The following is a 26,014-nucleotide window of genomic DNA, read 5'->3' as shown; positions in this document are numbered from 1 at the left end:
GTGGGAGGTGTCTTTTTTCTTTCCCCCCCCCCTTTTTTTCTTTTTTGCTGATACTGCTTTCTTGCATAATTTGGCACTGCTAATTATAATGCTAAAGTTTTCATATATCTAGCCTATAACTAGCTTTTCTTAATAATGACTTTCATTTTAACCCAAAAGAAAGTCATAGAGGTCAAAAAAAGAATTCCTTAACATTATTGAACACTCATCTGCCAGTAAAATGCGATTTACTTCAGATATTTCATATGCTTACATTTCACCTGTTACCAAAGGTGACTAATGCACCCTTAAACAAAGCTTTTATATTTAAATACTGTTACATAGCACTTTAGTTCAGTGATTTCTTTAATTCCATAAAATTTTTAGGTGGTCTGCAAAATGTATGATTTTCTCAAGCTACAATATCCTATACAGCAGGCCCTGAATATAGAAAAGGACATACTTATTAAATATAAAACAGAAATAATAAATAAATAGATAGATAGAAGAAATTGATATGATATGAAAAGACAAAACTATTGAGTGAAGTCATTTCTGCATGGAAATATATATCACATATATTTATTTATATGACAGATCTCCTGGGGCAAAGTACTTACTTGTACAGGGTGCCCCAAAAGTCTGGAAGCAAAATAAACTGATTTTAACTTTTATTTTTGTTGCAGACTTATGTTGCCCATATGTAATAATCATGCTCTTATGTTTACAAGAGTGTGTGCGTGCGTGCGCACGCACGCATGCATGCACACGCACACACAGAGAGAGAGAGAGAGAGATTATTGACATAGAGTAAAAAAATATGTGGAGGTCCTAAAGTCTTGAAACTTTATTAGACAGTTGGACAGACAACTTGAGTAGTCGAGACCAGCTAATTTTTGTAAAAATTTCGTAAAGTGATAGCTCACCACTTAAACACAGGACATTATCCCTCCTTCGGAAACACGATAATAATTGACAAACAATACACAAAATTTAAATTAGAAACCAGTGAGACACTAGCAATGAGATCAACAAACAGATCAATAAACATACATAGACCAATAATAATTTCTGAAGAATGGGACCTAAAACAAATATCCTATAGGTTCAACTTTAACAACAAAACATGACACCTCGCCCCCCTCCAAATCCAGGACCTCTACTAACGGGTAGTCATGCACCTGGATTTCCGAGTGAAACCCCTTTCTTTCCCTTTCCTACCTTTTTTTCACCAAAAAAAAAAACATCTACAATTTCCAAATTCCCAAACTATAAGTGTAATATGGTGAGGAGGGAAATTTTTCCTTTTCCCCCACCTTACTTCACCCTTTTCCGACTACCCCCCAACCACGCTTTTGAAATATGGCAATGGAATGTGCCCAGGCTATAAAAGACGGCCTCTACACGTATTCACCTTCCTTTCAAGATGGTATTAACGAAAAGCCCCCATCAGGACATCATCTCCCTTTATGCCTACAATTACTACCCATGCAAGGATTTTGGACAAAAGCTGGCTTTTTCCTTCGTACTCCTTCCATATAATTGCAATTTCAACACCTTCTGAACTACACCTCTCCCTGATGCAGGTGTTCCTGAAGAAAACCAGTAAGAGCAAGTCTACTGCCTTAAAATAAAATATGTAATATTCTTAAAATTTAATATACCTTTAAAGTTTCCAAAAATAGCCTATACTACCCTTTTAAAAAATCCACAAGGTTTATTTTAAATCCATAATGAGATCACAGATCCTCTAGTAGGAAAAATTACAATAAATTATTAGTATTTGTCCAATTTTTACAAAAATTAGCGGCCTCGACTACTCAAGTTGTCTGTCCAACACAGAAATTATTGTGAAGGATGGAAAAAAGGGAAAAATAATTGCTGAGTTCAATAATAATCAGCCAGAAAAAATTCCAATATCTCAATCTTTTGATATTTAAGGAAGGGGTTCGTTTAGTGAAAAACTTTGTTCTGGTCATCAAAACATACCTACAAAAATTGTTATTTGCCATCTTGAACAGATATTACAATATCTGTTCAAGATGGCCAATAAAATTGATGATGGCAATTAAAATATGCATATATTGATTACTATGTTTTAAAATATGTTTACATTGATTCCAGATTTTATGGAAACTCTGTATATCAAAACAAAAGATGGACATGTATTCGGTAATAAAAGATGGAATTCACACCTGCCAGTGTGTGGGATACCTGAGATTTTAACTCCATCCCATTCTCTTTACTGACTCCTAATTCCATGAAAGACCCTCCAAGGAGGCAGACTTCAGATGTTTTTGTCTACTACCATCAATAGGAACAATGTAATTTCTTTCAACCAGAAGTATTTTGACTTATTCAAGGATAGGACAATGGACTAAACATACCCGAACTTTTCTAACCAAGTGTGGGGATCTTTTGACATTCTTTGTAAAAAAGAATGTGATTCTATTGTGAATATCCTTTAATATTCACTAATTACTGGAAATTGCCTCGATCAAAAGCAATCAACCACCCTACCATCTCAAGAGAAAGAATCAATGCATTTTTCTCTCTTTCCCAAATAACAAGAGGGGTAGGATTCACAAGATGTGAACAGGATCTCAAGCCACTGTAAATTCTTAAAAACGTAAATTCTTAAAAGCCACTATAAATTCTTAAAAATTTCCAAAGCATAAGAAATAAGTGAAAATAAGTTGGTTATTAATTATCCATTTAATGCATGGATAATTAAAAACTTTAGCTTTTTTACACAATAGCCGAGTTTCTTGGGTAAGAATTGATAAACCTTTTATTCCTCAAAACTTGGATATTTTATTGTTTCAGAGAATACAACCAACCATTGAATATGTGCAGTTTACATGCCTTTCACTCATAAGGAAAAGTTCTAGGTTCAACTCCCATGAATTCCTAGAAGGATTTATGGGAGTTGAACATATCTCTCTTTCTTCAGGGATATGGTCCATTGGTTTCATCCGAAGTCACAGAGTTTTTACCTTCTAGAAATTACAGTTTTTTTCTCCCCTACATACATGAAAACTGGTCTAGAATGCCCACAATTTACAGATATGGGAAACTGAATACTGATCACCTAAGTTGCCTCAGTGCATATTCAAAAATAACCAAATCTAACATATAATGTCCAAGGCAATTCATGGGACACTTCTAATGAACAAAACATGTACCTATTCAATGCACTTCTTCAAGGTGTCTGACTCTTTAATTACTTTCTACTAATTTCTAGTAATATTACTCCACTCTTCCTTCATTGATTCACCAAAAAAAGAGTGCAGTCTTAACCATGCATTATTCTGCATATCGATTTGCCCTAATGATGATTATAAAAACCTTTTCTCTTTTATAGGATTTTTTGTGCCCTGTGACAGATACTGCTTCTAAGTGCATGGAGCAGTTAGTTGTGTCTAGTTACTATTAACTAGAAGCATTTGAAATGTGGACATACATAAGAATGTTAACTATTGAACGTTCAGTGAAAATACACCATTCTTTGTTCGTAGTGAACCACAATCGCAGTATGAATGGCACTGATTTAATTGTATCTCATATTGTGACTGCCTTCACAATGAGTTACTATGTATTGCACTACCTCAAATAAGTAATGCTTCACCAATGGAGAAGACTATTGTTACTTATTCTCAGAAACATGTTAAAGGCACCAGGGTCAACAAGGGTGACCAATTAGTGTCCAGAGTGTCCCGCAGAGAATTAGAAAAACCCATGTACTGCTGAAGAACATAAAGAAAAAAAACTGCATAACTTGGACACCTGATGCGGAACAATAAATATGCAATTACATGCATATTTATTGTTCGGGGAGAACGGAGGGAAGAATATAGCCTAGGATTTTGTTTGGTTTGATTTCAGTTTTTATGACACATGAGTAGATAAGGCTATAATGTGCCAAATCAAATGATAAAATACAAGTTAAAAATACGTTGAATTATCAATATTTTTTGTAGGTGGTAGATGACTTTCATCAACCAGTGAAATACCACCACTTTGCTTATTGGAGGCTTGAAGTGGTGAAACCCATGTTTAGTCTCTAGAGCAAAGTTTTCCGGCATCCCCCTCCCCCCATACTTCTCCTTCAACCTATGCACGGTACTAAGTACTATAGGTTTTGATACCTTTCGTGTCTGGGGTTTTCATAAAAAAAAAAAAAAAAAAAAAAAAATATTTATACATAGCTAAAAACAAGGAAATTTAGAAAAAGATAAAATCAGGTAGAAAATAAATGTACATGGGGTGAAATAAAAAGATTTATATATGTGTATAAAGGTTTATAATTTTTAAAAAGTTAAATTATGGACATATCTCTGTCAGTTAAAATCTGACTGAGCGTATAAGGCTCAGTCAGATGGCTAAAAGAACTAAAACATAAACGGCATGCATTTAAAAATCTTGGACAGTCAATAATGACATGTTTCAACGTTAAAATGGTGTCACAATGCTCACACATAGTAGTGACAGTTGTGAGCCCTCAGCAAAAAAGCATGCATCAGACGACTGTGCCCGATGCGGAGCCGAGGTAGAACAACTTCCTCTTTATGGTGCCTGAATAAAGCCTAGGAGGAGATGCATATCGTGCCTAGATAACATCAAGAATTGGATGGGACTGAACACCAAGCAGTTGCTCACAGCTACCAGAGGCTGAGAGACATTTGCTGTGGTGATCACTGACCACCATTAACAGATGGCACACTGAGAAGAAGAAGAAAAATAAAATTTACTATTATTATTATTGGTTGAGGAACTCTCTTACTGTCCTACAGGTGTTCAGGATCACTGCTTCCTGGAGTTCAATGTAAGCATTCTCTGGGAGGCATATTGCCACTAAGCCGGCAGTTGAAATGGTGATGGTCATTACATGTTCCACATTTCTTTGACTTCCTGTCTTAAGTCAATGTAATTCCTAATATTTTCCTCAGAGGTTTTCTGGATGTTGCAGGTGTTGGGTACCGCTATGTCCATCAAGCGGGTAGCCCTTTCCTTCTTTTCAATGAGTATCTCATGCCACTACTAGTAGTAGTAGTAGTGGCATGTGATGCAAGAAAGCAAATGTATGAGCTTATGCAGCATCAGCCAACAAAAAAAAAAAAAAAAGAGTATTATGTCTGGTCTGTTGTGTGGGCTTCAAACAGCTTCATTGTTTCTATGGCCAGGTGCATCATCAACATGTATCATCTGTCACTCTAGTGTCCTTGACGATGTATTTCCATAGTTTCTAGTCTTGATTACCTAGTCTTGCTTGGTTAGCATGAATTCTTTGGTTTTAGGAAAGAGCTTCCCGCTGATCAGCCATTCATTGGAAGCCATGTTATCTATATAATCTTAATGGAGATCATTATAGTGTTTGCCAAGGAGTGCCTTCTTCACCCATCTTTCTGTCCTTGTTTCTTCTATCTGTGTGAGTGGGATCGCCTTGTTAAGGTTGAGCTGTGTGTGCCATTTGTCTACCTTTCTTATGGCCTGGGAGACTGTATTTTACTGGAAGTAATCCCACAGGTTCTTAATCGCCTTCTTCTCTTGTTCAATGAGGTTTCTCTCTCTCTCTCTCTCTCTCTCTCTCTCTCTCTCTCTCTCTCTCTCTCTCTCTCTCTCTCCAAACCCCTTCTTTCAGGGCTATGGTCAGTGTCTCGATGGCTGACTTTGGGTGGTGTTGGCAGCACTTGGTCATCATTATCCTGGTCAGTTTCATAATCTCCTCCAGCTCGGTGTTGGTCCAAACTAGGATTCCGAAGAAATATATTAACACTGGGACTACAGAGGTGTTTATGGCTCTGACCATGTTCCTGGCACTCAGCTTTGATTTTAGCAGGCTCCTCAGTCTCTGAACATTTTTCTCAGTCAGGCAGGCCTTGATCCCCTTGTGTTCTAACTGATGAGTCTGCATCGTCCCCAGATATTTGTAGATCTCCCTCTGTCATGGCTTCAATCTCTTCACTGGTCTTCAGCAGATAGTTTCAGCCAACTGGATTTTCCTAATACAATCCATGGGTCCTGATGTGGTGCTGAACTCTTTGGTGATCTGGAGTAGCTGTTGGAGCTGAACTTAGGTTGCGGCATAAAGTTTGATGTGATCCATATAGATCAAGTGAAAGAGGGTGTAGTGGTTCTTCCCCCCTCCCTTCCTTTAGGGTACAGCTGTACTTTTTCTTATTGAGCATGGTAGACAGTGAGTTGAGTGCTAGACAGAACCATAGTAGGCTCAAGGCATCACCTTGGAAGATTCCTCTTCTTACATTGATCAGTTAGTTCATAATGTTCTTGCCCTTGATGGCGGTCCTCTGTTTTGCCATTGCTGCTTCTAGCAAGTGTGTCAGGGTCAGGTTGACGTTATAGATGATGTAGGCCATGTACAGATTTATTATTATTATTAAACCCTCTAATAATATGTCTAATTCTTACTTAAATTTATTCAAACTATTCGGTCAATCACTCTCTGGCTGTAAGTAAATTTGAGCACATCTATTCTTCAGCCATCCTTTTTAAATTTATGTAACCTTGTGTGCTCCAAGAAAGTAACAATAACACCGCCATTAAGTTTACTTAATCCATGTAAAGCTTTAAACCCTGCAATCAGGTCTCACAACCAAGTGCATAATTTCCAAGTGCTGAAATTCGCAGAACTGCAGTCTTTTGTGATGAGTACTCCTTTGTGTTCTTGATTAATTTGTTGTTGTTCTCCGCACAAATTTCAAAAGATACAAATCTTTCCTAAAATAAGGCTTCCAGACCCGTATACAGTACTCAAGATGTGGCCCAATAATTACCTCACACAAAGAGATAATTACCTCCTGGTGCCTGCTGGTAAATTTCTTTTATATCAATGAGAGAAAACTAGAGCTATTCTAGCAACGTATCTTCACTGCTCAGAGAAATTCATGTTGGGCTGTCCAATTATTTCCCCCCCCCCGGTCTCTTTCATTCTCCATCACCTTGAATGTGGTAATACCTAATTGGTACCACATTACTGCTGCCCATATGCAACACTTTACATTTGTCAATGTTAAACCTCAACTGCACTTCTCAGCAGATAAGTCTTGCTGCAGTAGTAGCTGTTGGCAGATAGCGGGTTGACTTGATTCCAGTGAATAACCACCCTGCCAATCTTTGTATTATCTCCATGCAGCCTGATACAACTTCATCAATATCATTAATAAATATTATAAACAATAATTGGCCCACCAATGACCCCCAAGTGGCTTCACTAATAACAGTAAACCAAGAGAGCAGTGTATATTTATATCCATAATCTGTCTTCTGACACTCAACCACTCCTTTATCCATAACAGTAACTTGTCTTTAATGCTCAAATTTGCTCCAGAAGTCTTTCATGTGGAGAAGTGTCAAAAGCTTTACTGAAATCTAAATGTACAATGGTAAAATTATTGTTTGCATCCAGTGGCGGATCCAGAAAAAAATGACAGGAGGAGCACCATTTTGTTCCTTGTTTGTGCATAAACAGGGCACAAAATAATGTACAGAACAAAACAAATATGACACTAAAAATTAGGTGACTGGCAGACACAGGCACACAGCTAGTCTGAATTACTTTGAAGTAAACATTATGCACAATCAAACTGCATGATGTCTCAAATTAGAATGGCAATCCCATCAGCACTGTCAACTGTAGTCAGTTGAAAATAGCTGTTACAATGCAAAAATAAAATCAATGCTATGTTAACAATGAAAAAAAAAATTTTTTTTTTTTGTAGCTAAAGGGAATTTAAACAATTGGTGAATATTCGCTGAAAAACAGCAGGGGGAAACGTGCTCCTACCCTGAATCCACCACTGTTTGCATCTAGTTCCTTTGTCACTGCATCATACAGAATCCCCAGTTAAGAAATCCATGATGTGATTTCCATATAACTTCATTTCTTTCAGGATGATCATGCAATACTTCTTTAAGCACTGACTCAGTTATTTTCCTTGGAATAGAAGTCAATCTTACAGGTTTATAACTGTCACACTGCTCTTTGATTTCCTCCTCCTTAAGTTTATAGAAGAGACATTTGTACACACAATTTAAAAGATCTCCCCTGAATCAAGGGATGCTCTCATTAAAAAAAAAAAAAAAAAGGTAATCTGCAGCCATTATCAACCCATTGCAGGATGGAAGCCTCCTCAACAATTAATGCTGAGGGAAATGAACCATAATCTGCCATGCTGGTCCAGTGCGGGTTGGCAGATCAACCGTATTTAGCAGTCAGGGGCTTGACCCCCAGTCTACTCAAAGAGCGTGTGCTACTGCAGTTCTGCTCCTTACCACTCAGCTACAGAGGATGCTCTCATAATTATGGCCAAATGTTTCTTACATCTTTTAATATAACTGGATAGATCTCATCAGTCCAAGGTGCTTTGTTTACTTTTAGGCTTCAGCAATTTCTCTTCCACTTTCTTCTTAATTATAACAAAATAATTTAGTTCCAAGTTATAACTTGGTGTATCTGGTATTCCCATTTCTAAAAACTCTTCACACATGAATGTAGATGCAAAATATTTATTCAGTTTGTCAGCAATCGGAGTAGGATTATCAACTGTTATACCATTCATATTTAGTAGGCCAGTACTGCTCATCCCTTTTCTCCTAGATTTAACATAAGCAAAGAATTCTTTGTTATTTTTCCTTACATTCTTATAACTTCTCAAGAACTTCTCATAATCTGCCTTATCTTGTGTAATCCCCTTGGTAACCTGATTATAGACTAGTTTACTGTGAGTTTCCAAGTCACCTACTGAATTGTAATCATTCCATGCATTTTTATTCTCTGCCACTATTCTCATCACTTCATCTGACATCCATTTATGAATAAACCCTTTTCTGATATGAAAATCTTAGTAACTTCTATGTTTACTTCATTGAATGCCTCCCATTTATAATTAATTTTTATTAACATCACCAGTTGGTCCCACTGCATAGAATTTAAAAACTGTCTGAAAGCAACGTGGTTACCTTTACGAAAGCAGCGAGTAAAATGATCTCAGACAGTTTTTAAGATGCCACATTAAGTTTTAACCTGAGCTTTGTGCTGGCTACCATAATGTTCTAATGGCACTTATTTTTATTGTAATTATTTTATTTTTTTCAAACACCACATTCAAAATCCTTCCTTAGTGACATGGGACAGTGTTCAGTTGAAAGATGTAATGGCTGCTTCAACAAAATTCCCCCAATGTACAATATACAGAACACTAATGTAGGATGCCACATTTATGGTTCCATACACTAAAAACCAGTAGACTTGGACCACACCATCAGAAAAGGCTCCAGACAGAATAACTTTTCAACACCACTTTATAATTGGTACAACAAAATCACACAGTAAGCATCCTACACATGTCCATTAGAAGGTATAGCATGACTTGTTGCATCACAAGACTGATTTTCATTAATTCACAATTCAGGTTTTGTGTACCTTGCACGCACACATTTAAAATTTATGTTGTGCATTTACACAGAATGCAGTTAAGCAAAAATCATAACACAAGATTTGATGAGACAGGACATTTTGTCTGATCAATCTGACCAGATATTAATGATGCAGTAACAAAGGAAATATTGCAAAAAATAATTTTGACATCATATACATACATTAAAGAATTTTAAAAACTTTATTTAAAAACTTCACTTTATTGTCTAATTTGCACAGCAGTTCCATATGAAAGACCACTGATCAAATTGAAGAAACAAGACACTGGGACAAATTACTGCTAGGAATAAAGGGATGGCTGAGAGGCATCGGAGGGTGGTTATAAATTGACTCTGCTCTTCTTGAAATAATGTTATTAGTGGAGTCCCCCAGGTTTCAGTTCTGGGCCTTTATTAACTATATTAATGAAGGCATATCAAGCTTGTTGTTTAACTTTGCAGAGGATAGAAAGTTTGGCTGGGTGGTTAATGCAACAAGACCTAGAAAAATTGGACAGATGGGCTAAGAAGTAGCAAAAGAGGTTTAGTACTGATAAATGCAAGGTACTGTATAAGTGCAATAGTAATCTGAGAATGACAAACAATTTGTTGATATCACACTCAAGATAGAAAATAAAAGAGACCTACTGTTCAGTCCGACAAAGTTCTTTGAGTGCAGACAGTTAGTTAGGACAGCTCGTGTGGTTCTGTCAATGATAAACAGGAATTTTGCCAGAAGGGACAAGAATGCGATTATCCTTGTAGGGAAGAGCAATAAGATTAGTCAAGAACACAAAGGGGTACTGTTATCACTAGCAACTTCATATCTGCACACTGCAGTGCCTGAGAACTAGGCACCTGCAAAGAGATCTGATTGAGGCTTTAAATAGATTAAATAAACTACATGATGATGGCATTTTTATCTGTCTCAGACAATACATATATGGACAAAACTTAAATTTAAAAATGTTGATGCACACGAAGTTCTTGTAAAAAAAAAAAAGAAACTAAAATGATAAAAATGAAAAATACTAGTAAGTACGGTACAAATGATTTTTATTGAAGTATGTACACACTAAAAGAATATAAGTGAAGTATGTACTGTATTTTTATTTTGAAAAATAACTGATCAGCTTAGTTCCCATAGTTTTTTCCTTCTTTTTATCTGCATACATCTCTTTATAACAACGAATGTCATTTTTTAACGCCTACCTTACTTTCATACCTCGTTCGATGTTTGGATCTAGAAGAACACTCAGCACCATTACATTTCTTCTTTCCACTCATATTTGCATATAAAGGTATAACGTTTTAAAAAATAATCTTTAATAAAAAATACACAGCAAAAAATATTTGTACAGCTTACGCACAGTCAACCGCTCGGAATCTAGTGTTTACTAATGTTATTTAATGAAAAACTTGAAATTTAATTTCAAGTTTTTCATTAAATAACAGTGATGAAAAGGTTCTTTTTTAAAATAAATTACCTATTAAATATTGGTGTAGATACACCATAGATAACTCTTAAACAAAAACTACATTCTTAGTGTAAAGGCATTGTTTTAGTTGTATCATATATTGTGATCATCCTTCACAATGAGTTACCATCTATTGCCCTACCTCGAATAAATAACACTTCTCTAATAGAGAAGTTTACTGTTACTTATTCTCAGTGACCACCACCACTACCCACACGTCACCATTTCAAGGCCTTTCATTGGTGGGTGGGCAGATACCCTGGTATTGCAATCATGACAACCCAGTTGTGAAGTTAATTAGCATTAGCAGAGGCATATGATGCAAGAAAGCAAGCTTATACAGCATCAGCCAAAAAAAAAAAAATTTGCATTTTGCCCATCCATTCACCTCCAAATGTTTGAATCCTTTTGCCTTGAATTTATTTAAGCTCTCAACTTCTACAATGACAGATGGAAGTTTGTTAGAGCAATCAACCACCTGATAGCTAAAGGTAAACTTCCACACATCTATTCTACAACTGTCTTTCCTCAATTTAATTTATGTCCCCTCAAGCGATTCATCTTGGCAAGAGGAAGAATCCCATCAGCATTGAGCATGCTCAAACCATTCAAGGTCTTATACACTTCAATCAGATCGCCTCGCAGGTGCCTAGTCTCTAGACACTGGAGACTAGGCACCTTTCTTTGTAAGAGCAACCCTTTGTTCCATTCACTAATCTTGTTGCCCTTCTTTGTACTCGTTCCGGCAGCTCTACATTCTTCCTAAAATGAGGCCTGCGGACAGTACTCAAGGTGTGGCCTGACCATTACCTTATACAAGGGGATAATCATCTCAGTTTCCCTACATAATTCCACAATATGAGAGATGCCAAAAGGTGTATGTGATAATACTATAATAAATATAAATGCAACAAGGCATAATACTATAAGAGTTTAAAATTATCTATTAAATATTGGTGTAGATACACCATACATAGCTCTTAAACAAAAACCACATTTGTAGTTGACCTTTCATCGGTGAGTGGGCAGGTACCCTGGTATTGCAATCATGCCAACCCAGTTGTGAAGTTAATTCCACAATATGAGAGATTCCAAAAGGTGTATGTGATGATACTATAATAAATATAAATGCAACAAGGCAATAATACTATAAGAGTTTAAAATTATCCATCTATTAAATATTGATGTAGTGTAACTATATTTGTAGTGTAAAGGCATCGTTTTAGTTGTATCTCATATTGTGATCATCCTTCACAATGAGTTACCATGTACAGTCGGTCCTCGTATAGCACGTGTTTGCATTACACGAATTCAATCATACACGATTTATAAATAGGGGAACGTTATCTTATATAACAAGAACCGAATTCGCTTATACACGATTCGCCTTTGTGTTTACAAGAAATGGCAGTCGAACGCAGAATCACCCCAACTGAACGCAACACGATAGCAATGAAGAAGAGTCTGAAAATGTATTTATGTGTTTTATATCAGTGAAGGGGAAACACATTTCACCATAATAACGTAAAAACCAACACAATTCCAGCTATCGGTATAATCGCAAATGCAATTAGATGGAGTTTACTACCAGTTTATAACAGATTCCACTAGCAGAAACGCAACTGGAAATTGTTTTTATTGTTTTATGGTAGTAACCTCCAGAAATGTGCTTTAGTAAAATGTGAGGTGTTAATTAATAGTGTATCTCGGCCTTTACGGTGTTATTTATTCAGTTGCTACACGCGCGCAGCTTTGTTTATGTGTATCAAGCGTGCCTCCTCATTTTGTAATTGTGATTTATTCCGTAAAAATTAGTAAAATACTTAAAAGGTGTGAAAAGGAAGCGTCCTGGCTAAGACACTGCAGATTCAGAGAGAAAAAAAAAAGAAGCAATATCGATAAACAGAGGCGGACTGGGTCAAAAATTCTTACCCAGGGAAATTTGTAGTGGCCTCATACTACGGTTTATGGCCAAAATCACACCGGCCTCCGGTCCACGTAAGGCTTATGGCCAGTCCTCTTCTGTCGATAGAGAAAAAATACGAAATTGTGAAACGCTTTGAGCGAAATTAAAGACCATGTGATATTGCACGTGCTACAGACCTAAATGAGGCAACGCCGAGAATTACAAAGAATGCAGCGAAAATAAAAACAACTTTCATAGTGGGAACAACTCAAAGTGTAATTAATATCCATTAGATTAAGACACAAGAATTGGAAGAGATGGAACGGCTGTCATCTGTTTGGATAGAAAATCAAACAAAAAGCAAGTTTGCTTACGATAGAAGCAAAAGTATTAGCAATATTTTATTACGATTTACGTATTATAATTTATACTTACGTATTATAAAATACGTAAATATTTTATTCGTAAAAAATACTTTTTTAGTATTAAAAAATACTTTATTATAATATAATATTATTTTTATTACGTATTTTAATCGTTATAAAATACGTAAGTATTTTATAACGATTAAAATTACCCGATTATTTATTGTGTTTGGTAATGTGTTGATTCCAAATGTGTGTTCAATCTTGGGTGGTCGGCACCTAACCCTACTTTTCCCATAGGGCCTGTTGTTTATATTGCACGATTTTGCATTGCACAAGGGTTTCTAGGAACGCAACTATCGTGCTATACGAGGACAGACTGTATTGCACTACCTCATATTGTGGACTTAACTTCACAACTGTGTTGTCATGACTGCAATGCTAGGATATCTGCCCACCCACCAATGAAAGGCCAACTAGTCTTGAAACAGTGGGCACCACCATCCAAAGTCTGGATGGTGGTGCCAATTGAGAATAAATAACAATAGACTTCTCTATTACAGAAGCATTACTTATTCGAGGTAGTGCCTTTACACTACAAATGTAGTTTTCATTTAAGAGCTATCTATAGTGTATCTCCACCAATATTTAATAGATAATTTTAAGTTATATAGTATTATGCCTTGTTGCATTTATATTTATTAAATAAATTACTTATTTAATTATTAAGAACAAACACTAAAAAAAGTACATGAGACTAGAAACTGGAGCCAGTGTTGCTGTGGCATATTTAGTCATCCTTCAGCAGGAAAGAAAAGAATTACAAAGCAGTGCAATACATGTGCATTGTCTATTTGTTGTATGTAAGCAACTATAGCTAATTTCAGAGAGACTTATCACTTCTGTTGATTTATGAGTAGAATTACATTATATTATATTTAATCATTTATAATGGTTATAAAGGAAGGCATATAATTTAGATGAGAATAATGCAGGAAAACAAGATAGTGTATCTTGTTTTCCTGTAGATAGTGTATCAATGTACAAAATTTTGATGAACAGAACTTGTGTAAACTTCATCTTTACACTGATCTATCATGAACTTCCTAAATCATTTAAACATGCCTGCCCCACAAATCATTTTAGGAATGAAACTAAAGAGGACAAAATAATTATCATAATTATAGCTCAATATTTGCTGCCTTAGCTTTGCTGAAGTGCTTAACTCCCTCCTGTTGCAGACATTCCTGGTCACAAAGCTGTAGGATCCTCCAGACAGAGGACTTGATGGCTTCAAACTTGGAGGCAAATGGGTGGTATGATTTAAAATTGAGCATCTTGTCTGTATTCATGGGTTCCTTGTGCACAGATCTTGAGATGCCAGTGTTTTGCAAGTGTTATGTCAAGGAACATTCCTTTGTGGTTTTAGAGAAAGTTCTTTCTTTCCCTTCATTACCAGTAACATACTGGTAGTATCAGTTTGCTTCATTGCATCATTTTGCCAATAATGCAAAGGCCAAACCTCATTCATTAAAATCTCATTTTGAGGAAAATCAAAAAGAAATGTCACAATGATCCAATATGATAAGATCAGTTAAATGACCTTCATTCTAAACTGTTTTCTCACCTGTAAGTCTTTTTGTGATCTCTTGTCTTCTAAAAGAGGAGCCCTCTGAACAAATTCATGTAATATCCTATATAAATATATACATTTATATATACATAAAATTACAATAAGAAAAAAAAAAAAATTGCTGAAAAAATATTTCTTTGCAAGAGCACATTATCTAAAATTATTACAGTTAGTTTTCATATAAGGACACATTGAGCTGTACATTATCAAGACCAGCACCATTCAATACATCCAAATAATAATCGGCAAAAGAGCTGTCTGTTTCTGATTCCAGCCAGTAAAGTAGGACTTAATAATATGCCTGTTATAAAAAAGTAACAATTTATCAAAATTTAGGAGCCTACTGGCAGAATAACAGCTAGCCCAACAGATAGCAGACTGAACAAATATATACACAAATTATATACATAAGATGAGAGGGGGGTAGGGTGCTAATATCACTTAATATTTAATTCAGTTCTGTTTAAACTTAACAGAACTGAATTAATCAGTTCTGTTAAGTTTAAATTAAATTATTCTTCATTTATATGCCTTTATTTCTTGATTTATATATTTATAGAAATATAAATATAAATTTATATTTCTATAAATTTATATTTATAGAAATATAAATTTCTATGCATTTATATTCTTCATTTCTTGAATTAATGTTCAAGAAATGGAGCATAATGTTTATAACTTTATTTATTACAAAAAAAAAATTTTTTTTTTTTTCAAATACATAATATTCATCCTACTCAATCTAATTTGTCTCACATTATATCTGCTTATATCTCACTTTATTTAACATTTCTTACTCTAGGCTTGTACATTATGTATACAGCATACATTAAATAGTTTATGACTACATTTAGTATGATGCCTCTATGCGATGTATGTATTTCTCTTTCTTTCCCACCCCTTCATTCTGCATTTATCTTTTTCAGGCTTCTAGATTCAGCTATATACTGTTTACAATTGCTAGAGTCTAGTTTTCAACATTTTTAACACTAGGTGCAGATGTCGTATAACTTTATATATAGATTTCATTAACACACTTTTTAGTTTTAGTTTTCTTGTATACAGTTGTTTTACCACTTTTTCCTCATATATTTCTACAATATAAGTTTATTTTTTCCATTCTTATGCTCACTTATATTTTTCACTCTTAGAAATTTCTAGATTGTTTGAAAATTTATTTGCAGATGCCATTACTGTTTAGTTTTATATCTATATTTCATTTCCCCCCACCTGCAAGCTGCTGTTGTAACTTTCCCTAAGTGTTATCTCAAGTTTCTTGCTCTCCTTTAAGACTACTTGCTTTTAACTATGTTTTCAAATCTCTTCACCTTAACTTGTATTAGACTAATATGTTATATGTCTCTAGAAATTCTATTATCAATTCTAGTTTAAATTTCTCTTCTTTATAATGTAAACTGTAAAGTTCACAAGCCATTTTTCTAAAACTCCCCTTTTTACTCCTTGTAATTTTTATTTTGTTTACAAAATTTTATTTTAATTTTCATTTATTTTGGTGACAAAATTTTATTCTCATTTTTATTTATGTTAATGTTGTGGTTTACATCAGAAATGAAGACATGTTGTTATTTTGTATACAATCCTGCTGTTGACACCTGATGTTTACAGTTTTGCAAGTTGTGTGGCAACATCCTTATTGTATGAATTTTATAATTATTATGCATATTTTGTAAGTTATCTTCACTCACACTCACTCACTCACACTCTCTCTCTCTCTCTCTCTCTCTCTCTCTCTCTCTCTCTCTGTCTGTCTGTCTCTCTCTCTCTCTCTCTCTCTCTCTCTCTGTCCCCCCCCCTTTAATCACTTTATTGTTCATGCTCTACTCAGGTTTGCATTTTCCGCCTTTGACTTACTAGACTACTTCCCAATTTATATAACAAAATAAAACAAAGGGGGAGGGGGAACAAGAAAGGGGTACTGTAGAAGGAAAACTCCTAAGATAATTCAAAAAAGACCAATTAACAAAATGACAAATAACAACAAAATGAAAATAATTAAATAAAACAGACTGACCATTATGACCCATCTTGTCAGAACACCACAAGGCCAATATTGGTCAGGGAATCACTGCATTTTGAACATTAGACAAATCCATGCATTGACTGAAGAACCCTATGAGGTCGGAGGTTGAATACATAATATAAGTTCTTGCATGCACTGAACAAGTGGAAAGAATTTTAATACTAAGCGAGAAAGTATACCCAGTAAAACAAACTAACACAAGGCACAGACAATCAAGAGATAACATAAATTTAGCACAAACAAAGAACACAGCAATACACGACAAAATACATAGGGTCAAGTCCAACCACAACAAATGTGGCTACCCTGAACAGACCCTCAATTACTGGGAACTACACACACACACATACATCACTGTTTCACAACACCAATAATTCTTCATCTGTCAACCTGACACTGCCAGTTTCACAGGCATCACCCGCATCCCATTTCACCCTACATTATCACAGGGCATATCCAGAATACTTCACAGCTACATCTGCACCGTTCAAACACCCAGAAAGAACCCAGAATCCAAATACTCCCCCACCCCCTTAAAACACTGATTCGACCTCTGAAGCAGAGTAAGATCATTTACAGCATATGCTGGGTCTGTGCCACCAGCTACATCGGCGAAGCTATCCATTATCTTCGGGACCACCACATCGCCATCACTAGAGCTGACTTTGCTCATTCAGTGTTGCTGCGCACTGTTGGCAGGAAGGACATCACACCCAACGACAATCACACCCAACGACACTAAAATTGTCGACTTTTCATGCAATTTCAAGATCTGCCATTAGTTAGAATCGAAACACATTAGTATCTCCGGAACTACAATCAACAGGGACCAGGGCACCCTAATACACCCCATCTTTCAGCCTCTCATACCCCGCGAGCTCGGCAGTCGCCACCATCACCAGTCACCTACCTTAACCCTCTCCCGACCACTCTCTTCCTCTCCCTTATCGCCCTTCACGCCCGCTCCCACACCATCCTTCCCCCCTCCTCCATGACCATGCACTTACGTACTTGAAGGTAAACCACACACATAAAAACCACGGCTTTTCAGTGCTCAGTTAGTTGATAATAGCTGCATTCAGTAGCTGAGAGCTACTATTGCTGTATTCTTTATTCGTGTTAAATTTATTATGTTATTTCTTTATTGTGTGTGCCGTGTGTCAGTTTACATTTTGTTTTTCTGTGAGTACTATATCACTTAGTATCAAAATTCTTTTCGCTTGGTCGGTGCATGCAAGAAATTATATTATTAAATCAGTGCATTGCTAAGCCAATGCACCAATTGACCCCTAAACACAATGGATTTGAATGAGAATATATTCAGAAAGAATTAGGCTACAGATGGCAGTATGAGTGCTGATTCTCTAATAGTCTAATTCTCTTGCAGCCTGAGGCCTAAGCCCTTAATGCTTATTAGTAAAACATATAACAAATATCCTTTACATCTATCAATTCTTTCTTACTATCTATCTTACTTCTTCAGTGGGTGGGTGGGCAAACCGAAGAAGGGCCAAATAGCCCTGAAACGGTGCCGTCTGGGTGGTGGGCACTGAGAATAAGTAACAATAGTCTTCTCCTTTGGTGAAGCATTACTTATTTGAAACAGTGCAATATCGTAGCAACTCGTGAAGGTATTCACAATATAAGATATAACTTAAACAATGCTGCCTTTGCAAAAGTTTACTAATTCAGAGTTTAGCTGTGTACTAATATGAAGCATTTGCACTAACTGTTACATTTTACTAATATATTCCAGATGGCTTGTGTTTTGGTGGACCCCGTGATCGCTGAAGCGAAATGTGTCAGTGGCTCTCTTTTGCTTGCTTGCTGAAATGGAACTTAGCAAAAGCTGGCTGGGAAAATTATAAGCTGCTAAAATACTAGACAAAACAATTGTTTCAAATTAATCAATTAATATTGCTGTTGCTTATATAACAAATCAGATATTGCAGGCCACTGAAGCAACAATACCAAGATTGTCCACAGGTCATTGAATACAGCCAAAACCTTGGTGGAATAAAGAATGCAACCAAGTCGAATGAAAGACATATAAAACCTGGAATAACTTTTGCAAGGACCCTACTGCAGCAAATATAGTGCAGATTAAAAAAGCCAGAGTCAATACATATTTAGTTCAAGTTTATTTTGTTACATAGTCTATTCTATGCTATGTTATAGTATATTCTAGTTATAGTTATAGTGAAAGTGATTCTTGCACTGCTTCTACTGGAATGAGCAGAAGCCTGGAAAACATGATGCAGGATATTTCAGAGACTGCTGGGAGTCATTGCGGTACAAGTAAACATATGGGTTGTGTTAGGGTAGCTAAGAATAGGAACAGGTGCATGTATACTTGTGTGTACACCAAAGCTAGGAGTTTGGTAAATAAATTTGATGAATTTGAGGTATTGCTCAAAGCATCAAAGGCAGATATTGTTGGGATATCAGAGACGTGGTGTCACACGTCTCTGATATCCCAATAAGGAATGCAGTACTGGAATTTGGGGAGTACAACATCTACAGAAAGGATACACAGGATAGGAAGGGAAGAGGGGTTATGTTATTAGTTAAGAAACACATAAAACCCAAGGAAGTGAAGCCAGATGACTTCGCTGGACAGTGCAGTGAATGTAGCGTTGAGTCAGTACAGACATAAGCATTGGGAGATCAAAACTGAGAGTAGGAGTGTGCTATAGGCCTAATGACTCTGATGAGTATAATAAGAAACTGTACAGGGAAATACAGTGAATCAGAGAATCTTATAATGGGAGATTTTAATTTCCCTGATATTGACTGGAATTTGTGGGTTGGTCACTCACACATTAGCAAGGCTTTTGTGGATTTATTGGATGATTGTTTTCTACATCAGCATGTTTGGGAAGCAACTAGAGGGAGTAATACTCTTGATTTGATTATCAGTAGTGATTCTTCATGCATTAAGAATCTGCAGATAAAGGAACCACTAGGTGGCAGTGATCACAGTGTGCTGAAGTGAGATTACTCAAAAAGGTAACTACCATCAGAAGTAAAGGGAAGGGTTATTGATTTTGACTACGATGGTCTGAGACAGTATTTAAATACAGTGGGACCAACAGATGATGTTACCAACAGCAAATTCAAAATGGGAAGCATTCAAAGAACTTATCTTGGAAGCTACTAGGCTTTACATACCAACTAAAAAATATTATTCAAGGTTTAGGCCTAAATGGATGTCAGATGAACTAATGACACATATGGCAGAGAAGAAAAATGCATGGGATACATATTAATTAACAAGTGACACAGAAGCCTATGATAGATATAAGTTGATCTGTAACCAAGTTACAAAGGAGGTTAGGCAGGCGAAGGCAGATTACAATAAATCTTTGGCAAGGGATGCAAAGAAAAACAGCAAAGAGTTCTTTACTTATGTAAACTCTAGAAGGAAGGGGATGAATCAGATTGGTCCACTTGATATCGATGGGTCAACTGTTGATGATCCTGCTCAGGTAGCTAACAAACTGAATGAATATTTTGCATCGACATTCACACATGAGGAGTTATTCAGCGAGGGGAATGCCAGAGGTGTATTCAACTCTGGCAGTAAGCTAGATAATCTTGTAATAACTGAGAGTAAAGTGGAGGAGAAATTGTTGAAGATAAACACAAGAAAGGCACCTGGGGTGGATGGGATCTATCCAGTTATATTAAAGGAGGCAACAAAGGAAGTAGGCAAACCCTTAGCCATAATTATAAGGGCTTTCTTGGACTCAGGGGAGATACCAATAGACTGGAGATGTGCAAATGTGACACCAATTCACAAAGGAGGATCAAAGGCTGACACAATTAATTATAGACCTGTGAGTTTAACTTCTGTTTCAGGAAACTTAATGGAGGCAATGATTAAAGAAGCACTGCAGGATTATCTAGACAAGACTTCAGTTATAGCTCGGACACAGCATGGTTTTGTTAAGGGGAAGTCTTGCCTGACCAATTTTATTGGATACTATGATGCAGTCACAAAAGAACTGGATGCAGGGAATCACTTTGATATTATATACTTGGATCTTAGAAAGGCTTTTGATACTGTTGCACATGGAAGACTGCTACACAAATTGGAGCAGTGTGACATTGGAGGCAAATTGCTGCTATGGATAAAGGGGTGGTTGAGGGGGAGAAGACAGAGAGTGGTAATCAATGGACACTGCTCATTGTGGACTAATGTTATTAGTGGAGTCCCTCAAGGTTCAGTGTTGGGTCCATTATTGTTTTCTGTATTTATAAATAATACTGATGATGGTATATCAAGCTTAATGTCTAAGTTTGCAGATGATACAAAGGTTGGCAGGATTGTTAAGGACACTACTGATGCTATGCTGCTACAACAGGATCTGGAAAGGTTGAGCAGATGGGCTGAGAGGTGGCAAATGAAGTTTAACATTGACAAATGTAAAGTACTACATATGGGAAACAGCAACCCCAGAGCAACGTATCAACTCTGTGGTACTACACCACAGAGTTGGTGTAGTACTGTTTTCATTCTCTACCACTGTAGGACAGTTGTAGAGAATGAAAAGGACCTAGGGGTAATTGTGCAGGCAGATATGAAGTTCTCTGAGCAGTGCAGATGGGCTGCAAGAGTAGCTCATGGTGTCTTGTCAATGATATACAGGAATTTTTCTAGCAGGGATAGGGAGGTGATTATTCCCTTGTATAAGGCAATGGTCAGGCCACACCTTGAGTACTGCATACAGGTCTGGATGCCTCATTTCCAGAAGGATGTAGAGCTGCTGGAACGAGTACAGAGAAGGGAAACAAGATTAGTGAATAGAACAAAGGGTTGCTCTTACGAAGAAAGGCTTAAGTTTTGCAAATTACAGTGTCTGGAGACTAGGCACCGGCGAGGTGATGTGATAGAGGTGTATAAAGCCTTGAATGCTTTGATCATGCTCAATGCTGATAGGATTTTTCCTCTTGCTCAGAATAATCACCTGAGAGGGCATAAATTCAAATTGAGGAAAGACAGATGTAGGATAGATGTGCAGAAATTTGCCTTTAGCCAGCGGGTAGTTGGCTGGTGGAACAGACTTCCATCCCTTGTTGTGGAAGTATTATTATTATTAGTAGTAGTAGTAGTAGTATTAGTATTAGTAATGGCCACATGATGCAAGGAAGCCTATGGCTTACGCTGCACCAGCCAAAAAAAAAGAAATAATAAATAATAATAAAATAAAATAACAAAAAATATATAAAATAAAATAATAAGAATAAAAAGAAATTAAAAATATAAAAATTAATAAAAATTCTGTATTAAGAGTTAAATTCTAAATTGTAAAAGGAATTGTGTTGTACTGATATAGCTGTTCTTATATCGTACTTAATGCTGCATTACTATGGGATTAGGGGAGAGCAGAGTTCCCAGTATTGCCCTGGAGTTCTCTGGAAAACCAACAAAGGTGCTGGCGAGATAAGGATGCTGGCCCTGTGACAAGCAGTCAGTGGCTGGCATGGGTTTGTGTTGTATGATTTTTTAAATTTAACTTCTACAATTTAATTCTTTACTTTTTTATTTAACTTCTTTTACTTTTTTAACTTAACCGCTACACTTTACAGATCGCAGCACCCTAACATCTAAATTGACAACCAGAAATTACCCTTGAAATGGACCATTTTATTATCAGGAAAAAGAAGAACGATAAAGGAACAGAAGTGGCATCAAGTTCAACAGCTACGTCTGAAAATGTAATTTCTACAAATATCGTAAAAGATACTAAATCTAACCAACAAACTGACTTCTTTTGAGACACCTGATAAAAAGGTCAAATTAAATTCAAGATTCTATAATGAAGAATATTTAAAATTTAGTTTTATAAAATTGGTGGATTCAATTGAAAATGACAGGCCTCAGTGTATAATCTGTAATGATATTCTGCCAATGAGAGTTTGAAACCCTCAAAACTAAAAAGACATTTGGAAAAACAGCACCCCCCGAACTTATGAATAAGCCCTTAAATTTTTTCAACAAAAGAAACAAGATTTATGGCTAAAAGCACAAGTTTTTACTCGTTTTACAACTGTTAATGAGAAAGCTTTATTGTCATCGCATCATGTTGCATATCATGTAGCAAAAGAGAAACTGCCTCACACATTTGCTGAAAAATGTTATTCTTCCGTCATGTATGGATGTTTTGTGTACTATGTTTGATGACAAATCAGCTGAAAAATTAACAGTTGTACCTGTCAGTGACAATACAATATCACATAGAATTTGTTCAATTGCAGAACATTTAGAAGCAATGCTTATTACACGACTGCAGTCTGGCATAGGTTTTGTGATACAGCTGGACAAGAGCACCGATATTGCAAATTGTGCTACACTTTTAGTTTGTCAGATATGAGTGGTAAAGGCGCCTCCGTAGCCAGGTGCAGCAGTGTGTAGCACACGCTTCTTGATTAGACCAGGGTTCAAGCCCGTGACAACCAAATACGGAGGATACAGAAAGGTCAGGGAATGACCACTGCATATCCCCGGAGCAACATGGCCTTAGTTGCTAATGCTCCAAATAACTAACTAACTATTATGAGTGGCAAGATGATTTTATGGAGGACTTGCTAAGTTGTTTAAATTTAACTTCATATACTCAGATATATTTGCTGCATTAGAAAAGTGTCTTGTTTAGCAGTATAAATTAAACTTAAAAAACTGCAAGGGGGTTACAAGTGATGGAGCAGCAAATATGGTCACAAAACATAGTGCAGTTATTAAAAGATTTTTAGAGGCAACTGATAACAACGCTATTTGGAACCACCATTTCATACATTTATAAGCTTTGGTATCGAAGGGAATTTCGATGAATCTTAAGGATGTATTGAAAAAAGTAGTTAAGATTCTGAATTTCAACAAAGGAAGCTCATTAAATAGTAGAATATTTAAAATATTCTGTTCTGAGATTGGAGCCAAACATAGCCACTTACTGTACCACACAGAAGTTCGTTGGCTGTCATGAGGTAGGGTACTTAGCAGGGTGTATTAACTCAGGAATGAGATTCATATCTTTTTAGTCGAAAGAAACAATCACTTGGCACAACGTTTTGAGGATGATATTTAGGTTACCAAATTGGCTTACTTAACCAATATTTTTGGTATTCTTAATGAGTTGAACTTAAAACTTCAAGGAAAGAATGGTAATATATTCCAACATATTGAAGTTGATAGCCTAAATAAATTTAAGGCTCAGCTGGACAGGTATTTCGAACGAACGGAGGGGTGAAATGGAAGTTTTTTTTTTTGGCTGATGCTGCATAAGCTTGCTTTCTTGCATCATATGCCTCTACTAATGCTAAATGCTAATGCTATGTTAAGTTTGTCTTCCATGATAACTGCTGACGAGGCTACTAGAGACGGTCGTGTTCAAAGCCGCTAAGTGGATTTTTCTTATTTATTGATTTGAAATTATTGTTTTTCTAAAACTTTTGATTTAAATTTAGTAGTATAACATTATTTTGTGATTTTCTGATTAATTTGGTGTATTTATTCTTTACTCGGCCTTGTAATTGCATAAAAGTATCGGTAAGGGTTTCCACGTGTTTCAACTCCGCTACCGTTCGTAATTTTCCCGCCTTTGTGATACGATAGTTATATACCGTACTAGATAGGGTTAGTTGAACTTCGTTAGCAGTTAAATTGTACGTTTAAATAAATACATATAACGACTTAGATTACAAACGTAATATAATTAATTATATTTAACATAATTAATAATATAACATAATTAATTATAATTAATTAATAAATTAATAGAATCATGACTCAGACCAGAGCAGCAAAGCAAAAGGCTCAAGCTAATGGAAGTGCTGTGGCTCAGAGCAGAACTGAGGGGGGCAGTTGTCCTCTGACTCACAGCCTTATAAAATGCACTGTTTGCTTGATGTTTGCAGAGCAATCGGGTACGGGACATAATACTGCCAAGGAAGATGTCTTTGTGTGTGCGCGATGCAAGGAGTGTATCGATATCAGGCAACAACTCGGCGTTCTTGTGGGCCTATATGAGAGCTTGAAGGACAGGGTGGATGCCCTCGAAGAAACTAAATTGTGGGGCCCATCAAACTCTCAGCTGCCCACATCAACGCCAGAGCTTGCACTTGGGCATCGCGTGACACAGAGACAACCCCCCAAGGCAGAATGCGCTGGTCCCGAAGGAACTAGTAGTTGTTGGTGACTCTATTGTCAGGGAAACGGGGAACATGCTTTGTAAAAAAGATAGGTGGAACAGGACCAGGGTATGTCTGCCAGGAGCAAAGGTTGATGACGTTGTAGAGCGAATATCATCTTTTAAGGGCACAAAAGGTGATATAGTTGTACACGTTGGCACTAATGATATTAAGAGTAGGAGACCGGCAGAATTACTTAACAAGTACAGGTCACTGTTGAACAAAAACCGAGAATTAGGGTTGAATTTGAAAGTGTCTGCAATTCTGCCCAGACACGACAGGAGGGAGTATATGATGAGAGCCTTGTCGATCAATTCGGCCCCTGGAAAGATTGTGCAAGGCTCAAGGGGTAGAATTTTTTTCAGCCTGGACTGTACTTGTTAACAGGAGAGATTGCTTCTACAGGGATGGGATACACTTAAATAGAAAGGGTGCAAGAATATTTGCTGATGCTATCGAAGCAGTGTTAGGTGGGTCGAAAAACTGCTAGCTTGGGGGGAGACAAAGACCAATAGATTGACAGTAGCCACTGGCAGAGGTGAAAGAGATTCTTGCACTGCTTCTATTAGAATGAGCAGAAGCCTGAAAAACAAGATGCATGGTATTTCAGAGACTGCTGGGAGCCATTGCGGTACAAGTAAACACATGGGTTGTGTTAGGGTAGCTAAGAATAGAAACAGGTGCAGGTATACTTGCGTGTACACCAATGCTAGGAGTTTAGTAAATAAATTTGATGAATTTGAGGTATTGCTCAAAACATCAAAGGCAGATATTGTTGGGATATCAGAGACGTGGTGTCACACAGATATAAGGGATGCAGAACTGCAATTTGGGGAGTACAACGTCTACAGAAAGGATAGACAGGATAGGAAGGGGGAAGGGGTTATGCTATTAGTTAAGAAACACATAAAAACCAAGGAAGTGAAGCCAGTCGACATCGCTGGACAGTGCAGTGTTGAGTCAGTTTGGTGTGACATAAGCATTGGG

General features: G+C 36.6%; 1 protein-coding gene across 1 annotated transcript in view; it reads right to left on the bottom strand.

Annotated features, from left to right (window-relative positions):
• LOC150091387 (protein DOP1A) overlaps positions 1-26,014 on the bottom strand; it is a 519,845-nt gene that overhangs the window by 118,996 nt on the left and 374,835 nt on the right. The window contains exon 20 of the mRNA XM_090390176.1: positions 14,791-14,857. Coding sequence (XP_090246302.1) covers positions 14,791-14,857 — 67 coding nt within the window. The remainder of the gene's footprint in view (positions 1-14,790; positions 14,858-26,014) is intronic.

This window comes from Mastigoproctus giganteus, chromosome 1, assembly GCF_048544385.1.
Source record: "Mastigoproctus giganteus isolate SK-2022 chromosome 1, ASM4854438v1, whole genome shotgun sequence".
Taxonomy (NCBI): Eukaryota; Metazoa; Arthropoda; class Arachnida; order Uropygi; family Thelyphonidae; genus Mastigoproctus; species Mastigoproctus giganteus.
Note: the sequence above shows the minus strand (reverse complement) of the source record. Positions and strands in the feature narration are given on the sequence as shown.